We start from the raw sequence: 20216 nt of genomic DNA, 5'->3' as shown, positions 1-20216 counted from the left end.
CCACTGAGAGGGAAGAATGGGTAAAGGTGAGAGGAGGAGAGAACCAGCAAGGAGGGGGAGGAAGATGAGAGGAGCAGGAAGAGAAGGGATGAGGTTTAACATGGAGAGGAAAGGAAAGAGGCATGGATTTATTTCACAGGTTTTGACGGCTGAATCAGCTCCCTTTTTCGGTCATTTTATCACAGAATCACATAATCGTTGAAGGTTGCATTCTCTTGCAGATGGCCTTATATCCTTAAGATAAGCTTATGTTCACAATTAAAAGAAAACAAACATACACATGCATCCTACACCTAAACTTGACAAGTCTTGATTAGCACTCAACATTTTCAATGAATTGAAAACACTAAAGCAGAAAATGGGCTTATGTATTTACTGTCATTCATATGGGGCATGATTAGTGCGAGACGCTAACATTTCAACAAACATATGGCACATGAAGCTTGTTTGTTTATATTGTTCAATAATTTGCACTTGAAAAGTATAACTTGCATGTGACAGCAGCCTGGTCAGATGGTGCAATTCAGTTCTGGAATATACTTCCTTGAAATGTGAGTAATATATAAATAAAAAACATGCACAATAAACATTTATTGAGAGAATATCACTGCTCTCTCACAGCATAGCCTAGGCAGCATTTTACATTAAGAGTACACGCTTGAAATTCAAACTAACTAATTTTTGCACTACATATTAATTCATAGCAAAAGCTTTTGATTGTTTTTCTTCACTTTGCACTGTGTGCATCTACTACTGCGAGCCTCTATGTTGCACTTTACGCTGTAAGCCACGGGGTGCTATCTTGCACCCGGCGCAGCGCGGTACAACACCTGACACAAGTGTCTTTTCTAGTTTAAGACCAAGGCAGTTGTCAATTTCCCATCCAGCGCCTGTGTCGTTAAAATAGCAAATGCACCTGCGCCCATCTTTGCGCCTATGGACGTGTTGGTCTTACAGGGAGGTGTGTTCAGGTGAATTATTGGCGTATTGTTATCTTGAGTTGGCAAGAAGTGATTGTGCCATTGACCAACAAAAACCTGGTCTTAAGTCAACAGCGCAGCATTTCATTGTTAATGTTGTTATGCTAACAATGCATTAGTAAAATGTGACTAGGCTCATACACAGCGTGTGCAGACTATGCTTGTTACACACATTCCAAATGAAAATATTATGGTGCAAATCCGCCATCATAATAGCAATGCGCCAAGGTGCAAACACACTTGGCTTAAGGGGATGGGAGATGACACTCCGATTGGTTTATTGCATGTTACGTCCGAAACAGACCTATGAATTAATGAATAAACTATGTACAACCCTTTTAGACCATGTGCCTGGAGCACAGACCCTTTTTTCCGTTGTTAAAGTAGCAAAAGTGGATTTGGACACGGCCTAAACGCACCTGTGCCATGCGCTTCACATTGTGCGCTTAGATCGTTAAAATAGGACCCATCGAGTCAGATTTTAATGGATATGTGCTGGATTGTAGTACAAAATCCAAACAGAACGTTAAGGAGGGTGTGACTGCTCAGTGGAAAACATACTTTCAGTATATTAAAGTAAACATTCAAATATAACAAATAATAGTACTAAGCCACACCACTGGAGCAAGATATAGGCTACCAATCACCACCGTGGTCTTGTGTGTGTACAATTATTACACCACAGTATCATCACTTTACAATAATGTGGTGTGTAAATGAATACATTTCAGTTAATACACTGCATCTGATTAATTCTTAAGCCACATTTTGCTATATGCTGCTGCCACAACATATCTTCAACAAATTTATTTCCATCATACTACCCTCAAGCCTCACTTTCGTTCCTTTTCTTCTTCAATGCCCCCACCTGTCACTGTACGCCCCACTTGCACAGTTTAAAAAAGACAGGAGGCCAGTGGGGTGTCAGTGCCATCAGATTGACACAGAGTAGGCAGGATCAAGCATGGGATCAGGATGGGTGGCAGGCTGTAATTTGTACTACAGCCTGCTGTTTACATCTGCAGGTGGATGGCATAGAGGTGCATGAACACACACCCTCATGCACACATTCAGACCCATACACCAAGACACACTACATCCACTTTGCCATCAGCCTTACACACACTCACTTTGTTTCCGTACAAATGTCACAGCAAATGGTAGAGCACCTTTGCAAAAATCACTAAAAACTAAATGATAAATAATAATGTTCCATCAGCTGGGTAAAAACAACAACAAGTTGGCTTCTTAGATGTCAAAACTAAACTATCACAAAAATGTGTTGTGAGCCCCGACCAATTCTTAGGTACCAACTTAACTCATATTTCTCACTGTAGAAGCGTATCCAACCAAACCCCATTTACTTTTAATTTGCATTTAAATGATTTGAATACATAAACCAAACTACTTAAAATCTACTGCTAGATGCAATTATATTAGCAATTTGGCAGGACACTGCTCTCTTCAATCCTGTATCTTGTTTTGAGTGTTGAAGAGTGCAAAAATGGAAATGTCACAGCATATCACACACTCTGCACTACCTCCTGGCAGCATGTTTTTACTGTACGTGTCAATGTAAACACAATTCCACTGATCAACACAGTACTACTCTGGGATACACAACATTGTGTCAATAAAAGTAAAGTAGAAGAAGAATGTCAGCTAGTAACCATGAATTTAAACAATCCAGGTTCAAAGAATAGGCTTTGCAAATGTTTTTCTGAAGACTGAAATGCACCTCAACGATACACACAATACATTTTGGGGCGTAATACTGAATGTTGCACTGTGTTTATTTACAATGAAACTCCACAGGGAACTTTAAATCATGTACATATCTAAATACATAGTCATTGATTTAGTGGGAAGGTGTACAGTACTGTACACATACATTTGACAAATCCAATCACCAATGAATTCACCCTTTTATTAATTTCCCAAAGAGCTCTAGGTTTAAAGAAGATGTGTGCTTTGCTACATTGCTACTTTTTTTGCTACAAACTAAACCCATAGTTATATTGATTACCAGCCTGCCTTTTCTTTCCAAGTGCTAAACTCTAACTAATGTTGACACATTCATGATGTAAATTACACTCATAGTCTAAAAATACATCTAATCACAGCATGTTATGTTCTCAGGTGTGTACCTGTACAGTGCTCTTCCGCCAATAGTTGCAAGGTTGGAGAAAACACTCAGGTCTGTCATGTTGTCAGGCCAAGACTGGATGTTCAAAAAGCCTACATGGGGACACAGATACACAGGTTATACTGTATTTAGTCACCAGTACTGACAGACTAATATTAGCTGTCTATCATATCCTCTATTTCACACTGACAAGAATAAAATGAGTAGGGAGAGTTGGCATCTCTCTAGAATTAGCAACATTCCAGGACCACAGTAAGTACACCACCTGAGTCTCATCTAAAAGCAGCCAAGCACTTCCAAGCCACAAAAACGTCACAGGCACAGAAACTCCACAGGGGAGCCTGGTGCCAGCTATAACAAGAGCAACGTTGATTTATCAATATTTTTTTTTGCATTTCCTTTATCTGAGTCTCTACTGTTAAATCATTTAAAAGATTAAATGAAAAGCTGAGAAGATAGCTGTGGCTAGGGTTTTCAATAATGGATTTAGATATATCAAATATTTAGTAGAGACACGGTAAGGGGGTACAATCCCTAAGCTAAGACCAGATGACAAATAAAACAGTTGGATGAGGCTATGAGACTTATATTCCTGGTATGTAAAGGTAAGCGTTGAGGAGGAAGAAGTTGGAATTAAGGGACGTCCAGGTAACTATAAAAACAAAGACAAATGCTAAAAATTACTTTAACATTAAAGGAAAAAAACAGGCCACAGGGTGCTGTTGCATTGCCTTCCTCATAAAGAAGGAAGATAAGGAGATGGTGGTGGATGGTGAGAAAAAAAAACTTGTAGTGGGCAAAATGGTATATTATCCAATCAATGAACGGTTTTGACTCCATTATATTAAAGGGATGCACGTCAATTTCTGTTCATTCAAAAAAGGCAGTTATGGTGGAGGGAGGTAGGTGGAGTTGCAGAGAAGAAGACCGCTCACTGCTTGTTGACAGGGTCTCAGCAAATGCTTATTAAAAGTGTTTGATGAAGGGAAGAAAACAGTCAGGTCATTGTGAAGAATTACCCACCAGGGCTCCTGTAAATGGACATGAGCTGAATTTGATACATATCCTTACACTAGAGCTATACTTCTTATGCAAGCGCACAAGAGTAATATCCAAACATGGACACACAAAGAAAATTAATTCAATATTATTATTATTTTTTAACACAATGCTTCTCTGTATAATATAAGTTTAAATTTTTTTAAATTTTTTTCCCCATAGAAAATACAAAATTGGTATAATAACGCCTTCTCTGTTAATAGAACAGTAATGGGATTCCTTCCAAGTATTTTGATATTTATACAGAATCCTAAAATTGATTGCAGGAAAATGGTTGTTGGTAAAATCTAACAGTAGTTTTGATATGTGTCCATGTTTTTATTGCATCCCTGTTTCTGATCTAATGGTGTGTAGTTAAGGCCTCTTAGCCCAGAGGCACCAGCGCTACAGAATCGTTAGTGTTGTACTTGTCGGCACTAATCGTCTTAATGAAAAAACCTGCAGTGCTGAAGCACCTCACAGCTCCATCATAGTGCTCTATTGGGGGATGCGGGTGCCTCCTAATAAAGGTAAAAAGCTGCTGCCTGCTGCACACTTGCCTGTGCTAATGTAATTCTGTGCTAATAGCTCACATATGCTATGCTTATTTAAGGCAGGTTCAGATTCTCTGCAGATACTGTGTGCATTTGGAGAACTTATTAATGTATATATTCACTGCTAAGAGTTATGTTTTCATAAAACCTTTACAACTTATTTTTTTTCTCAACTCAATACTGCTCAGTAAAATGATTTTAAAAAGAAGGCTTTGACTGAAGTTTGCCAGTCTGAGTTCATCGACCGACCAGGAGCAGCGTATGCGTGACTAATATTCATCAACATGGTGGTCAACACTACAGAATGAGCCTTAATGAGATGCTTCAAGCGGTGAATGTGACTGTAGTGTGTGTCTATGTCTACAGCTATAAATAAACAAAGAAAAGAGGAAATGGTGGGTTCAAATGAATTTCCTGCAGTGTTGAGATTTAGTGATGAACATTGATAGCTCATGTGAAAATGTGGAGTCCCTGTACCCTGTGTCTGAAATGCTAATTTTGTCTTAATACATTTATCTTAATCATTTTAATGTCTACTTTCAGTACAATGAACAAACAAATGTTCCTGTTTTTACTTAGTGAAAACGGCAGCTTGACAGGTGAACTGGGTTGATGCTGATGATAAAGCATCCTAGATCTTTGTTTGTGCTCAATGGTAAAGCTATTGTTTTGGAGTAAAAGAGAAAGTCTGATGATATTCTTAAATTTTTCTTATTATACAGAAATTGCATTTAAGGACCAGAAACCAAGAATTATGTTATTCTGCTGACAGTTATTGTCTGTGTAGCCTGACACATGTTATTTATCTGTATAATGGACCTCAACAGTTGTCCAAAAACTACTTAAAACACATCATTAAGTTAAGGTGTCGCCCTGGGTGACATGTTTCTTCATTACAATAACACAGGCACTGTAGTTCTTTTTTAGTCAATCCAACATACATTGTCCTGATGCATTAAATAGTAACTGTAAGTAAGTGCAATTATTTGGATCCACCAAATGTATATTAATACTCATCTAAAAATAATCCTAATGTGCATTTACTGCTTTGATAAAATATACAGTGCCCAGCTGTTTTAGGAAATTACTGAGCCTCTTTTCAAATCCAAACTATGAATCTCTGACCTGTTTTAAAGTAGATCAGTAAGAAAGTAAGAATGAATGGGCTTGGGGTTGAGTGAAGCAAACTGGGTTGGAATGTCAGAACATACTGTATGGAAAGATTAACCCAAAGCTTTTTTGGGTTTTTGGGGGTCTTTCAGGGAATTTTGAGGGAAAAGAAAAACAAAATACCAGGCCCCTTTTTAATGTGAAAAAAAAACAAATAAAACCTTTCATTTTAAATCTTTCAGGGCCCCGCCTTTTTCCACCTCTGTCGATGACAAAAAACAGAAAAAGGGGAAAAGACCCCCTAGCAGGGGTTCAGTTCTGCTTACCCCCCATCAATGCCACACAATCACACAACAATTCCATTTTGAAGCCACTTAAGAAAAGGGCCCCATGACCCTCCCCAAGAAAATTTTAAGCATCCCGAAATTGGGGTGATTCCTTCTGAGCTACAACGGGTTAAAAAACCCATTTATGCAAAATTGGGCGGGGAGTTGATCACCCATTCTTTGGGGGGCCCCAAAACTATTGTATGTCTTTAAAGATCCCCAAAACGAAGCAAAAACCTCAAAAAAAAAGACAAAAAATAAAAAGGAGGGTTTTTTGGGGTGTTTGAAGGTTTAGGGGGTCCCCTCCCACAGTAAATTTTGAAAGCTAAAAGCAAGGGGCCATTAAAAACCCTTGGGGGGTAAAAAAAGGCGGGTCGGCTGCCTCTGTCAAAGTCACGCTTTTTGCCCGCTGGAGAGTGACAAGCTGAAGCTACACACATCTCTGCACAGGTTTTTTCCCAAGGTTTGTTCCCTTCCCCTTCTCTAAAATTTCCTCACTAATCTTTTCTTTTTTTTCCCAGGTTTTTATGTTTGGGTAATTAAACAAAAAGCTTGGGGTGCCTCAGGGGGGGAATTTCTGCCAGAAAAACCAAAGGCAAAATGAAACATTTTTGTTCTTTTTAACTGTTGAGCTCCCCTTTCCTGAAGCAAAGCAAATTTTACCCTTAGGAAACAAATGCTTAAAAATTTGTTTTTTTTTGCCGGGGCCCCTTTTTGAAAAGGCAGCCATTTGTTTCTGAGGCAATTTTTTTAGCCCAAACCCCTAATCAATTTGTTTTGAGGGTTTTTCTTCCCCCCTTACAAGATGATATGTTTTAAATTGTTTTTTTTGTAACTTTTTGTTTTTTTTTGTTTTGCCATCATTTGGGGTAAAATTAAAAAACCCCAAAAAAAAAATTTTCCAGTGTGTATTCCGGGGACCAAAGAATAAATGTAATCCGAACTTTTGGAACAAAAAAATGCTTTTTTTAAAGGGGGGGAAAGGGGGGTTTTTGGGTTTTATAAAATTTGTTTGTGTAAAACCCCTTCATAATAAAAAAATGTCCCCAACACTATTTTAACATTTAACCTTTTAATTTTCATGAGGAAGGGGCATGGGGGATTAAAGGGTTTTTTCCCAAATGTCTGGGCGGGGAACTTGACAGGTAAAATGCGCTAAAAAGTGTGGTGGGGGCATAGAGGGCTGGATTTTTAAAACGATTTATCAAAATTTTTTGGACCCTTTTTTTCGTAGTGCGGAAGGGAAAAGGAGCGGGGACGGGGGAAAAGGGCCCTACACTAAAAAAAAAGGAAGACTGGCCTACTTTTGGATTTAGAAAATGTCTTGGATCATTTAACACAATTAAATCATTTTTTAAATTTAAAACGAACTCTATGGGTTGAAAATCTAATAGAAAAGAGGGAAACGGGGGAAATTTGTTCAAAAGGGGTTGGCATGGGGTGATCAATAAAAAACGATGTTTCTCGGGGATCCCCCGCACGTGTTTCTCGTCTGGTGCGCTTTAAATTGTTGCCAGAGAACAGGGTAAACGGCCCACGGGGCCTCGTGCCCGGGACTCCCGCCACTTTTGGGGGTGGGGGTAAGGTAAGAAATTTTGGATTTTTTCTAATTTAAATCTTTTGGATAAAGCTCACCCAAATGAGTTTAATGTCTTGAGAGTTCCACAAAACAAAATTTAGGCACCGGGGGTTTTTTTTTGCTCGCGCTATTTTACCCCCCGGGTTTTTTTTTTGAATTAGAAACTTTTTTTTTTGGCGCGGGACCCTTCATCTTACTTTAAACTTTGCGGGTTTTTCATTATCGGGTTTCTTTTTAGTATTGGTTTCCACTAAACTGTTCAGTTACATTTTTAAAATTTGCACCGGGGACCGTAGTTTTAGTAAGTTTTGGGCCGCCCGAGACCCTTTTGCTAACGTTACCCGCGACGTAAGTTGGGCGACGACACCCCAAAAACACCCCGTGAAAGGGCCCATAAAGCAGCCGGAGGGGGAAATTAAAAAAAAACAATTAACTTTCTGCCTGTTTTTAAAAGCGCGGTAGGGGCCAAATAACCACGTAGGGGGGGCCTGCCACTACTTGACGTGCCCCCACAACTTTTTTTGGGGGACAAAACTGTGGCTTTGAACGGTCAGCCCATTTTTTTTGAAGGGGGAAAAACATGGTTGCCCTCTTTTCCATTAGAAAAGGAATATCACATTCATTTTTGTTTAATTTTTTACAATTTTGGAGGCATTTGTACCAAAATAAAGTTGCCAGTGAGTTTTACCCTAAGGTAGTTCTTAAATTTAGTTTTTTAATGACAAAGAATTTTTTCCTTTTTTGCTGCAATTGACAGAAAAACCCAAAACCGGGCTTTCCCTGGAGTCATTTTGGGGTCGTGGGCTCAAGTTTTGTGGTGGACCAGGAAGGGAATTTGTCAATTTTGTTTTAAAATTACTTTTTAAATATTAAAATTTTGGCCTGCTTAAACCCGTGTTTCCCCCAAATTTTTAAAAACCCCTTCGTTTTTTTCCTTTTTAAAAATAAATAGGGGCTAGAATTTGAAGGGGTTTGAAACGTGAGTGTTTCCGGTTTGGAAAAATTTCCCAAAAAAAACCGCCCTTTTTGATGAAAAAGGAAATAAAAAAATTTTCTCCCTTGAATTTTGTAATGAGATGTGTAAAAGGGAATGCTTGACTTTTTTAGGAGTGTTTCAAATTTTCCATAGCAAAGCCCAGATGATTAACCATGCACATTAAAAGCCAAATGGCGGGGGGGTTAGTTTTGATGTTGGAAATTTTTTCTAATTCGGGTGAAAAATTTTCTTGTTTCAGAAAAACGCAAAAGTTTAAGGCACCGGGCCATGCCTCTACACCAAAAGGGGTTTTGCAAAGCGGGGGGGAAGCGGGGAAAAAGCTGAAAGATGCTGCCTGATGATATAAAAAAACCATAACTCTACATTTTTTAACTAAAAAGGGGAAATTGCATTCCCTTAGGTCAGTAGATTGTTATGCAGGCTTGCTGAGCGCAACCCCCTTTACCTGTGATACTGATTACGGATACTTTTTAATCATGCTTTCCCTGTCCCACTTTTGAAATTTTTTTTTTTCCCCAAATAAAAAAAAAAACTTTATTATATTTCCCCCGGGGAGATGATTAAAGGGCCAGTCCAAACAGGAAAGCCCTGTTGTTTTTTTGGGTTACTGGGGCAAAGTTTGCTGAAGCCGTCTGGTCTTTTTCCTTCTGTGTTTCCTGAAAATTTGGTTAAAAAATCTTTATTTCTTTGTTTTATTTTTTAAGGATGACATTGATGCCAAAAGGGGAAGCCCCCACAAAAAGGACTGCATCTATTGAATAAACCCCAAACGCTTGGAGGGGGGGGCCCCCGGGGGTGGGGGAATTATAACAAGGGTAAAAACAGTCCCTTTTTTTCCAAAAGCCCCCCAATTATGAAAGGAAAAAAAACCCTTTTTTGCCCCCTTTGGGCCCAAAATTGTCTCTTACATTAGGGAAAAAGGGCCCCAGTGGACAAAAAAATTCTTTTTATTGAAAGAAAAAAATTCCCCATCTTTCTACACTAAAACGAGCCCATCTGAAAAGGGGCAAAATTTGGGGATTTGGGATAAATCCAGGTTAATGAAAAAAATCAAAAACCCCAGGGAAAAACAATTCCCAGAAAAAATTAGATAAAAATTCAATCTTACATTATTTTTTGTAAAGATTGAAGGCCCCTAGCAATTGCGGGGCTTTAAAAGGAAAATCATTTATTTTTTTTTTTTTTTTAAAGCTTCAAGAAATTTTTTTTATCAAAAAACCAGGAATGCTGGGCACTGCGCGATGCCATCAGAAAAACGACGGGTGGGAAAATTTTACGTCCCAAAAACAGACCCAGGCAATGACTTTTGATGTTGGCCCCTCATGGGGGTTTGGTGGGGGTTTCTTAAAGATTTGGACCCCAGGCCCATAAAACAGCCTTCCCTTGTTTGACTTTTTTACTCTTTGAAAAATGAGGTTCCGTTACAGCTCCGCTAAAATTTTAAAGGGGATTAAAAAGGTTTTAATGGAGTTGGATTGCCCTTAACTCCAAGGAAACCCCCAAGCTTAAAGAAAGACCCCCCCATTTAAGAGACTAAATGGTTGTGCACTTGGGCCCAAAGTTTTGTTTTTTAAAAGGCCATGTGGGGGGGCCTTTTAATTTTCCCCCCCCCTAACAAAAATTGATTGGCCATTTTCAGTCTTTAGTTTCTATCTGTTTAAGGTAAAGGGGATTGAAAACTGTACCCCAGCCCTAAATATCCACCCGGGCCGTTTTAAAACCGAATCTTTAGGTTAATTAAGTTCCCGAAAAGAAGGGTTTTAATACTTCAAGAATACAACCAGACTTGGCTCTTATGGGGAACCATTTTTTTTTTGTGTGCGGGCCCCTCCCCTTTTGGGCCCAGAGATGTTTAGGGCTTATCAAGCCAATGTATGAAAAGGGAAATTGAATTCAGGGGCCGATGAGGCAGCGAACATTTTTGAAAAAATTTACCTGTGCTGTAAGGACCCCTTTAAAACCCTTTAAATGTCGTTAGACCAGTTCTTTGGATTGTTGGAAATTTTTGGGCTTTTAAATAAGGTTTTTTCCCAATTTAAAATTTCAATTTGGAAAAAAAGGGTTCTTTTTCTGAAAAAAGACTTAATAAAAAGGGTATTAGCCTTTAAAAAAACTGATTGCGGGAAAGGAAAACTCATTTTTTTGATTTTAAATTTTTTTTTATGGGTTAAATTGAAGTGTTAAATTAAAATTTGTTACTTTTTTAATCTCGACATAGAGACCTTGAACATTATGTTTGTATTGTTCTTCTCAAGATGGTTGTCAGAAACCTTTTTCAAAAGAAAAATGTCCAGTTTCCATGTGACTGAGTTGGTAAAACACTGAAAAACTGACGTTCTTGTTCACTGTTGAATTGTTTTACGTAAAACAGTAAGTGTCAGTTCAATTCTTTACCTATTGTCACTGCAGGTGAAATTAGACATTTTCTTTTGAAAGGTTACTAGTGTTACAGGCACCATCTTTAGAGAACAATACAATCTGTTTTAGTGCCAAAAAATAGTGTAATTGACACTAGAATATACTACTATTATTATGAAAAAAATTTGTAGTTATTTAAGTGACCAAATAGTTATTGGAGTAAAAATTATTGAATAGTGTTGAAATAACGTGATGAAATTGTGAAGGATTAAAATGTTCCAAGAGCACAAATTACTTTATCAAAACATGTTTCAATCACTCTGTATCAACACAAAATACACAGGTGAATTGAACTAATACCTTGTGTTAATTTAACTCAATTGTTTAATCTGCTGCCAAGCAAAACAACTGTGTGCACCAATGTCCACTATTGAATTAAGTTAATCCAACATGTTATTTTTTTCAGTGTAGGATCTCCCCGAGGGAGAAGCAGCAGAGAAACAGAGGAGATTGAAAAACTCATCTGATATTCATCTTATGCTGCAAGGTCTGTCTTTGGTGTGGACAGTCTTTGGGGGCGGGGGTGAGACTTGAGCAAATACGCCCACAGATATAAACACATGCACACACGCAAAGGGAAGAATAATTCATTTTTTTGTTAGCTAATTAATTTGTATGCATGTGCAGAGATGCATGCTTTGCAAGTGATAACACTCACCTGTGATCTCCCGAACGGTGCGGAATACATTGAGTTTTTCTGGGTCCAAAGCTTCAATATTGTGATAGACATCCCTGTGAATGATAATGGAAGATCAGAACACCACGAACACAAAGAGAAAGACCACAGCATCTATCACAGCATTTACACTGCAAAAATAGGCCATGTGCTTCTTAATCCCAGCAATGCCAAATAAACAGCACTCACCAAGACAAAGAACATGACAATTTAGAATATCTGATCAAATCAGTAAGGCATGTTATTTATGTATAGCATGTATTCTGGTTTGTCTTGCTCAAGTTGCTAAAATACATGTGAATGATTACTTGAATGCATGCATACTGTATCCATCCATGCATGACTAAATACCCTCCTGCTGTGAGAATGAGTACTGTGGAGTGTCCCCCCCCCCCCGAACAAAGCATTTATTCAGACAATTAAAACCATTCCCACATTTTTATCAGGGCTTTAAGGTGACACTATTATCCTGAGGAATTTAAATTAAAAGTGAAATGTGTGAATGGATTTGGGTTGAAAGAGAAGTGAGGTAGAAGGGTAACTTGCCTAGGAATGCCTTATAAACGAAAATAAAGCAGTGTCTTTCCCTTCTATCACAAAGCGAAAACAATCCCACATTCTGATATAGTTCACAGCAATGAGTTCCAAAAACATCCCCAGTAATACAGTGTTGAGTGCTGTGGTGTGTCTAGTGATTTCAGGGTGGATGGGGCTGCAGGCAATTACAAAACATCACAATAATCTCTGACTGTCATTATAGTTGATTGAACAATTGCCATTCTGTTTTCAGAAGAGAAGCATGAGTGAATCCTGTCTAGGGCACCCAGTTTAATTCTCACCTTCTTTCTGAGCTCGAGCATGTGTGTTGTAAATAAAAGCTTTTCCTCTAGCCAAATGCACATATATTTGTAATCCCCATTCAGGGAAAAATGCTACAGGCATCATGGTCACATTTCCTTGACTTTGTCAATAGCATAATTTAGGTATTAGACTCATCTAGAACCAATCTAAGGTTTTTTAAGGATTTCTTATGAGGATTTTATGCTAAAATATGTGCCACCAGAAACTGAATTTGAATCATTTATATTTGAATTTGAATTGCTAAACTTAAATAATTGCATTGAAAAACTGAATTTGAATCACATAATTTGAAATTGTATTGTTTAATTTGAATATTTCTAATGAAAAACTGAATCGGATTAGTATAATTCGAAATTGAATTTATCTGTACTGGAACTGAAGTCCAGTAACATTTCATCTTCACTAAAAATTCAACTCTCTCTATATCTTCACATTCAGTTCTCACAGTATAAATTCAGTTCTTAAAATTCAATTTCACGTTACTGTGACAGACATGCGGGTACTTGAAGGATGAAGCAAGAGCAATGGAGCGCAGATGAACTGAATGTGAAGATAAATAAAGAGTTGAATTTTCAACTCTTGATGATCATATTTTATTGGACTTCAGTTCCAAACGCATAAATTCAATTTCAAATTATACTATTCAGATTCAGTTTTTCACTGCAATGCAATTTCAAATTATGTGATTCAAATTCAGTTTTTACAATGCAATTATTCAAGTTTAGCAATTCATATTCAAAAACAAATGAATCAAATTTAGTTTTTCAACGCAATTATTCAAGTTCAGCAATTCAAATATAAATGATTCAAATTCAGTTTCTGGTGGCACATATTTCAGCCCATAATTTCTGCACATAGTCAAAAAAAATTTGAATTTTTGACACAGCTTGCTCCACAGATCGTGCATAAGGATAAAATGGTCTCATCTGCATAAATAATGTGCTTTCCAGATGTCTACTGAGCCACATATATGAATAATTTACATAGTAAACAATAATGTGCCCAAAAGTTTGTGGCACAGCATTTTTTAATATTAAAAATGTTATTTTAAAACATATTTAATTTTACCATTATCCATACAGGATTTGTTTAATCAAAAGCTATACTCTCAAACATGATCACAGTTCCACTATTTCACCCCCTCTTTTATCATTCTGATAAGCTAAATGTTCTTGAGTCTAACCCTTTGATCCCAGTGATGAGGAACACCAGGTTGCCGTTGATTTTGGTGCAGTTGACAAACTTGTCGATGTTGCTTGAGTCTACTGTCTGAGCAGCCTGTAGGCTGGCTGTACCAATGCCATCACATGCTGAAACACACAGTGAGGTATACACATTAGTTTGATCTAAATGTCTTTATAACACTAACATGTTTAAAACAACTGAAATTTAAAGGCATGTGCACCATTTTAAAATAACAGTATATAATGCTTCAATGCATGATAATGTTTTTTGTATTAATGCACTAAAACATTGATGATGCAGCTGCTCGTTGTTTCTACAGGTTTTTATGACATTAATTTGATTATATACATGTCTCAGAACTATTGTGGTAATGATTTATTCATGTGCAAATTCTACACATGGCATCCTTTTGGCATGCCCAATATTTACCATGACAGATTACAAAAAAATCTTAGATTTAAAAAACTTCATAAATGACTAAATAACTGGGAACACAATACATTACGGAATAGTTGCTATATTATCAAACATCCGTTTGTTGTTTACCTTTTGGGCAGATGTCAGTACAAGGAATGCACATCTTAATGCGGTTCTCTTCCACCTCCATCTTGTTACTCGGGCATGCTCTTACACATGAGCTATGGTCCACCACAAAGTTATCTGAAAGACAATTCACTGTAAATGTCAAGTGCAGATGGCTGCTGTTTTTAAGTGGCACTTGCTGTACAAACAATCACAAAAAAAGTGTTCAAAGTCACTTTCATTCACTTTGTCTGACAGAGGCTCTTCTCATGCACATGAATTGCCTTAAAGGGCAATCCCTTTGTGTTTGGATTGTTTTAGCATGCAAACTTAAATATTTAATGAACTGTTTAATTATAAAATCATATACATTTTTACTAATATGTGAATTATCATTAAAGTAATTGATTGTGCAACTCACAATTTGTGTCTACTGATTTATTATTTTGATTTTTTTATTGGACTGTGCTTGATTTTTAAAAGTCTCTATTCAGTTGGAAGAACAACCCAAACTATAGGAAAGGAGCTCATGAAAATAGCTGTCAGTTAGCTCTAGCAGGTCACCAACCACTGACCCTATCTGAACATTTAAACGGCACACATTACAGTGGGCCACTTATACAACTACCACCACGCAAACACATAATACACACTCCATTTTGTGCTACCCTTTAAAAAAAGCCTGACATGTGCACAGAACAACAACTTAACGTTTTAAAGCAGCAGTAAGGGATTTGTACTTGTATCACACAAAACATTTAAATGGTTACATTATACTGCGTGCCTAAAAGTAACACTGCTTTCAAGCACATGTCCCATTTCCCTCCCTGCTGGATGGTCTTTTCACTGATGTTGGAAACAGCATGGGGCGTTAAAAATTATTGTTATTCTGCAAAGATCAATAGCTCAATGCAAAAACTATTCAAAAGTATTGAGCAAAGGGACCAAACAGATGTTACCCGCGAACCACAGCAACTACAGGTGGGACAAATTCAGCAGCCAGATCCTTGTATCTACAATGGTTTGCAGCCTCTTCCATAATACCTTCGCTGCATGTCATGGACCTTATTTACAAATCGGTTAGGTCCCCACCACCTTGTGGTCATTATGAATACAGAGCTGTGAGTTTTTGAACTACTCTATTCAATTCCCTTGTGTCCACTTGTGATATATACAGATGGGAACCAAATCACATGAAACCCACAAGGTCTCCCAAATCACCCACGGGGAATTTAGATTAGATTGCACCTCCCAAATGTGTTTCTATCCTTCTGGTAGAGATCCAATTTAATAAGGCTTTTGGAGTCTGAGATATGGGTTCTTGTCAATCCTCTGTTTTCTCATTGGCTGATGTGTAGAAAAATAGAAGGAAGCACTTGCATATTGAAATTAAAGGAGTCCTTGCTCAACTGTACTTATTTAGTACATAATCTCTTTCCTCTTTGCCCATGGACCTCTAGACCTTGGCATTTGGGCCCAATGAACGCGCACACACACACACACACACACACATGTGCACACACATGTGCACACACATGTGCACACACAACATACACACACACACACACACACACACGTGTACAGTCCTCAGTCCGTAGGGAGTCCCAGTTAAGAGTGTGGTCTGGTATGGAGCTAGAACAGTGACAGTAACCTGTGGTATTGAAAATAAAAAAACTGATATAAAAAACACAAACATCAAAAAGTAATAATCTCACAATACTATTATATTATTTCACTTTGACATTTGTTTGCATTATAATCTACATTTTTTCTTGATGTCTGTGTCTTTTCAATGACTTCTTTTTTTTTTTTACGCTGTCAAGATTTTTACAATGTCACTGGTTTTTAGTTTCAACTTTCTGTCACTGTTTTGGTGTAGGATGGTGAGGTCTGAGGGGAGGGACAAAGAGGGCGTGGTTTACGGGTAATTTACATAGTCTACTGGCGAGAGACCGCACCTCCACAGGAATCCTCACAGATGTGTTAAAACCCCTTATCTACAAGTTTACCTGGAACCCCATAATCTCAAGTAAGTCTGTTTATCTCTGCCATTTTTTTCACATAGAAGCAGGCTGGTTTAGTGTTAACTTTTATTGTAGGCCTAAACTGTGCTGTTTTGGCAGAGGTTAGCACTGTTCTCCTAATTCAGCACACATCAGCTAACTTGTGGCTAATTGTAGCTTAGTCTCCTGCTGGGGATGTCAACCTATCTCTATACTCTAGTATTTATAATAGCAGTAATTCCTGTCCTTTAGGACTCCTAAGGTCAGTGCTAATGCTGGAGCACAAGGCTTGCCTCGCTCATTAGCTCTGTCATGGATGTCTTAAGAGAACAAACTCCGCTCTCTCTACTTGCCGCTAACACACACTCACTAACAGGCAGAACGGGTTCACTGATATCTCCTAAAACTGGGAAAACACACTTAAGACAGTTTGTCAGTGAACGCGTTCTGCCTGTGTGTGATTTGCCTAGAAAACCTGTCAGTCAACAGCTATACTTGTGATTGGAGGAGAGTTATGGGAGCGTGGCGTTAAGGTTCCGTGCCAGCGTTAGCGGCAGGTAGAGAGAGCGGAGCTCGTTCTCTTAATACATCCATGACGGAGCTAATGAGAGACACAATTGAGTCAAGCCTTGTGCACCAGCAATAACACCGGCCTTAGAAGTCCTAAAGGACAGGAATTACTGCTATTAAAAATACTATATTATAGAAGATAGATTGACATCCCCGGCGGAAGACTTCACTACAATTAGCCACAAGTAAGTTGATGTGTGCGGATTTAGGAGAGCAGCGCTAACCTCTGCCGGAGCGGATCCGCATACGTTACAAATCCGCTCCGGAATGGCGGCGGAGTCATTAGGTTTCCATTAAAGTCAATGTGTGTATTTCCATGGACAGCGGAACGGCTGCGTCCCGACTTCGTCCCGACTTCGTCCCAGCTCCGGTGATCCCCAGCCCTCCAGAGCAGATACGCAGAGCTTCTATTTTTGTCGGATGCCAGAGAGCTCCACAGCTATTCAGCACAAGGCAGATAGTGCGGGACAGGAAGTTGAGCACAGACACAAAATAAAACATGCGGTTAATTTTCAAAATGAAATGAACCGTCCTCACGCGGATCATATTTCCCTGTACTACACCTTGAAAACACAGCACAGAGTTGTTTCCTCTCTATTCCTCTGGATGGAAACAAACTGGTGGTTTTGTGGTTCTAGTCTACATGAATTTGCGAGATCTCGTGAGTCCTCGGGACTTCCGCAGTCAGTCATGGCCGCAGCCATTCCGCAACAAATCTGGACCTGGTAGGTATTGACGGACGGCGGAGAACGGAGCTGTCACTCAACCAGCCTGCTTCTATGTGAAAAAATTGCAGAGATAAACAGACTTACTTGAGATTTGGAGGATCCAGGTAAACTTGCAGATATGCGGTTTTAACATATCTGTGAGGATTCCTGTGGAGTTGCGGTCTCTCGCCAGTAGACTATGTAAATTACCATAAACCACGCCTTCTTTGTCCCTTTGTTTATTTTCAATACCACAGGTTACTGTCACTGTTCAAGCAGCACAGGTTACAGGTTTTAGCAGCACAGGTTACTGTCACTGTCTGGTAGCTGGAAGTGCCAGTTCACCGCCTGGGCTCTGCCAAAGTGCCCTTGAGCAAGGCACCACACCTCCGACTGATTGGAGCGCCTGTCCATGGGCAGTCCTCTCATTCTGACATATCTCCAATTAGTGCATGTATAGGTCCTGGGCATGTGTATTCAGGCCTGTGTGTAATGTGTGTAACAAAGTGGAAAGGCAATTTCCCCTTGGCGGGATTAATAAAGTATGTCTTCTTCTTCTTCTTCTCATCTTTCTGTTTACCTTCTATCACTAAAATCCTTTATTGAGACATCAGTGAGGCAGAGGAGCTTGAATACTGACAATTAACAGTGTTCTCTTAAAGAACAAAACAAACTTGTGGGTGCATGAGAAAATAAACCTTGGCAAAAATAGTTTGGGGTTTTAAAACATAAAATTCAATTCGTACTGGCAAAGCAAATGATGCCTTGGCATCAGTCATTCAGTGTTGGTTAGGATTGGGATGAATTTAAGCTTAGGGTAGCAGTTTATGACTAGTAATTCATGTAATCGGTAGTAGTAGTAATAGTAGTAAAGCAGGCATGTGTTTGTGTGTGCCCAGGTGAAAAGACTTACGTGGACACTTCTTGACACAGAAGGCTCCATAGGTGTACTTGGCCTTGGGGTTGTGTTCTAGTTGGAAGGTGGTGGGGTTGTAGACAAAGGGCTGGGGGCATTGGGTCACACATGCCCCACTGTCATTAAAGTTGGTGCAGGCCTGCAAGTGCACACACACACGCACGCACCGCACGCACGCACCACCCCCCACCGCGCGCGCGCCACACACACACACACAACACACACACACACACACACACACACACACACACACAACACACACACACACACACACACACACACACACACACACACACAGTGGTGGAACATGTATTTTAATTATTTACTTTACTTAAAGGGTTAGTTAACCCAAATGGAAAACAAAATCTCATTAAAAAGGGTCTATGGAATTTTGAAGACATGTAGGTAGATGTGTGCCTTTACAAACCTACAGTACATGGCACAAAACTTGGGTACTCATGCTTAAACACCATGAGAAAATGCAAACACTAATTTCATTATACAAGCTTTGAATTGAGACTTCCCTGTAGAGTGCCAGAGGTGACATTATTGAATGGTGCAGACAGAATAATCTGCATGCACCCAATAAAATTGCCCTCAGGACAAAGTGGGACTTGCCTTATAGGGCAGATCCCTAGGGCAAAATGTGTCTTTGATCCGACATGTGGGAAAATGTTTACAAGGAATATTGGGGTCATGATGTTTTTCCAAATCAACAACACAATTGTTATCTTCTGCTTCTCTTCTGTCTACCCCTTCTGATGTCTCAAAAACAGTGATCCTAAAACTGAAGTATGTACAGAACCATATTTTGTGTATATCATTTTACACCTCCTAACAAATTTGACAAGAGTCAATAGGAGTGTTTGTTCTCTCAGTTGGAGAACAGTTCAACGTGACTTCTTGATTTATTCATTCTTGATTCTTACAAAGAAGATAAATGTCGGTCAGAGGGGAAAAAAAAGACGATGACAGCGAGAGGCAGGCAGGTTGAGAATATTAAAATGAGTAATTAATGTTTACAGTACAGTTTATATTTCGCCCAGAATTTTAAGATAAACCAACTTAGTCAAGTGTGGTTTATAAAAAAACAATATTTTATATAATATAACCTATGTTTATGCTCTGGAGATAAGTTCTTATGTCTTAAGATTATCAATGAATTCAAAAGACACATCCAAGACTTTGCTCTCTCATTTGGAGAGTAATTTAAAATGACTTCCTAAATAATCAACTCTTGCAAATAGTGTGAAGAATCAAGAACAGCAAAAAAAGCAAGAACTTGCTAGTTAAAGTCAAACAAGGGAGCTCAATAAGTGAAGGGCTCTGAACTACAAGCGCAGAAACTCCTTTAACATGCAGAGGGATAAAAATAAAACTGATAAAGCGGACACTGACGAACCAGAATGTAGGGGAGGCTGGTGAAGTCTGTATTTAACAATGACACATATGTCAGGAAGAAATTAAATGTCATTTATTGATATTTGTCGTACAAGTGGCATTTCAACGCAAAAAAAAAGAGTTTGGAAGGAAGAATTACAAGTACCTTGAATTAAAGAAAGTTCAAATTTGCAAGTAAAGTTTAAATCAGATTTGTTAAAAACAGGAAATGTAGGATTTTGGGCAGT

At 38.6% G+C, this 20216-nt stretch overlaps 1 protein-coding gene across 1 annotated transcript in view; it reads right to left on the bottom strand.

Annotated features, from left to right (window-relative positions):
* erbb4b (erb-b2 receptor tyrosine kinase 4b) overlaps positions 1 to 20216 on the bottom strand; it is a 104360-nt gene that overhangs the window by 83979 nt on the left and 165 nt on the right. The window contains exons 2-7 of the mRNA XM_032529960.1: positions 18586 to 18727; positions 14417 to 14530; positions 13869 to 13995; positions 11807 to 11880; positions 3128 to 3218; positions 1 to 3 (exon numbers count right to left, since the gene is read on the bottom strand). The exon at positions 1 to 3 is cut by the window's left edge and continues 197 nt beyond it. Coding sequence (XP_032385851.1) covers positions 1 to 3; positions 3128 to 3218; positions 11807 to 11880; positions 13869 to 13995; positions 14417 to 14477 — 356 coding nt within the window. The 5' untranslated portion in view covers positions 14478 to 14530; positions 18586 to 18727. The remainder of the gene's footprint in view (positions 4 to 3127; positions 3219 to 11806; positions 11881 to 13868; positions 13996 to 14416; positions 14531 to 18585; positions 18728 to 20216) is intronic.

This window comes from Etheostoma spectabile, chromosome 11 (assembly GCF_008692095.1).
Source record: "Etheostoma spectabile isolate EspeVRDwgs_2016 chromosome 11, UIUC_Espe_1.0, whole genome shotgun sequence".
Classification (NCBI taxonomy): Eukaryota; Metazoa; Chordata; class Actinopteri; order Perciformes; family Percidae; genus Etheostoma; species Etheostoma spectabile.
Note: the sequence above shows the minus strand (reverse complement) of the source record. Positions and strands in the feature narration are given on the sequence as shown.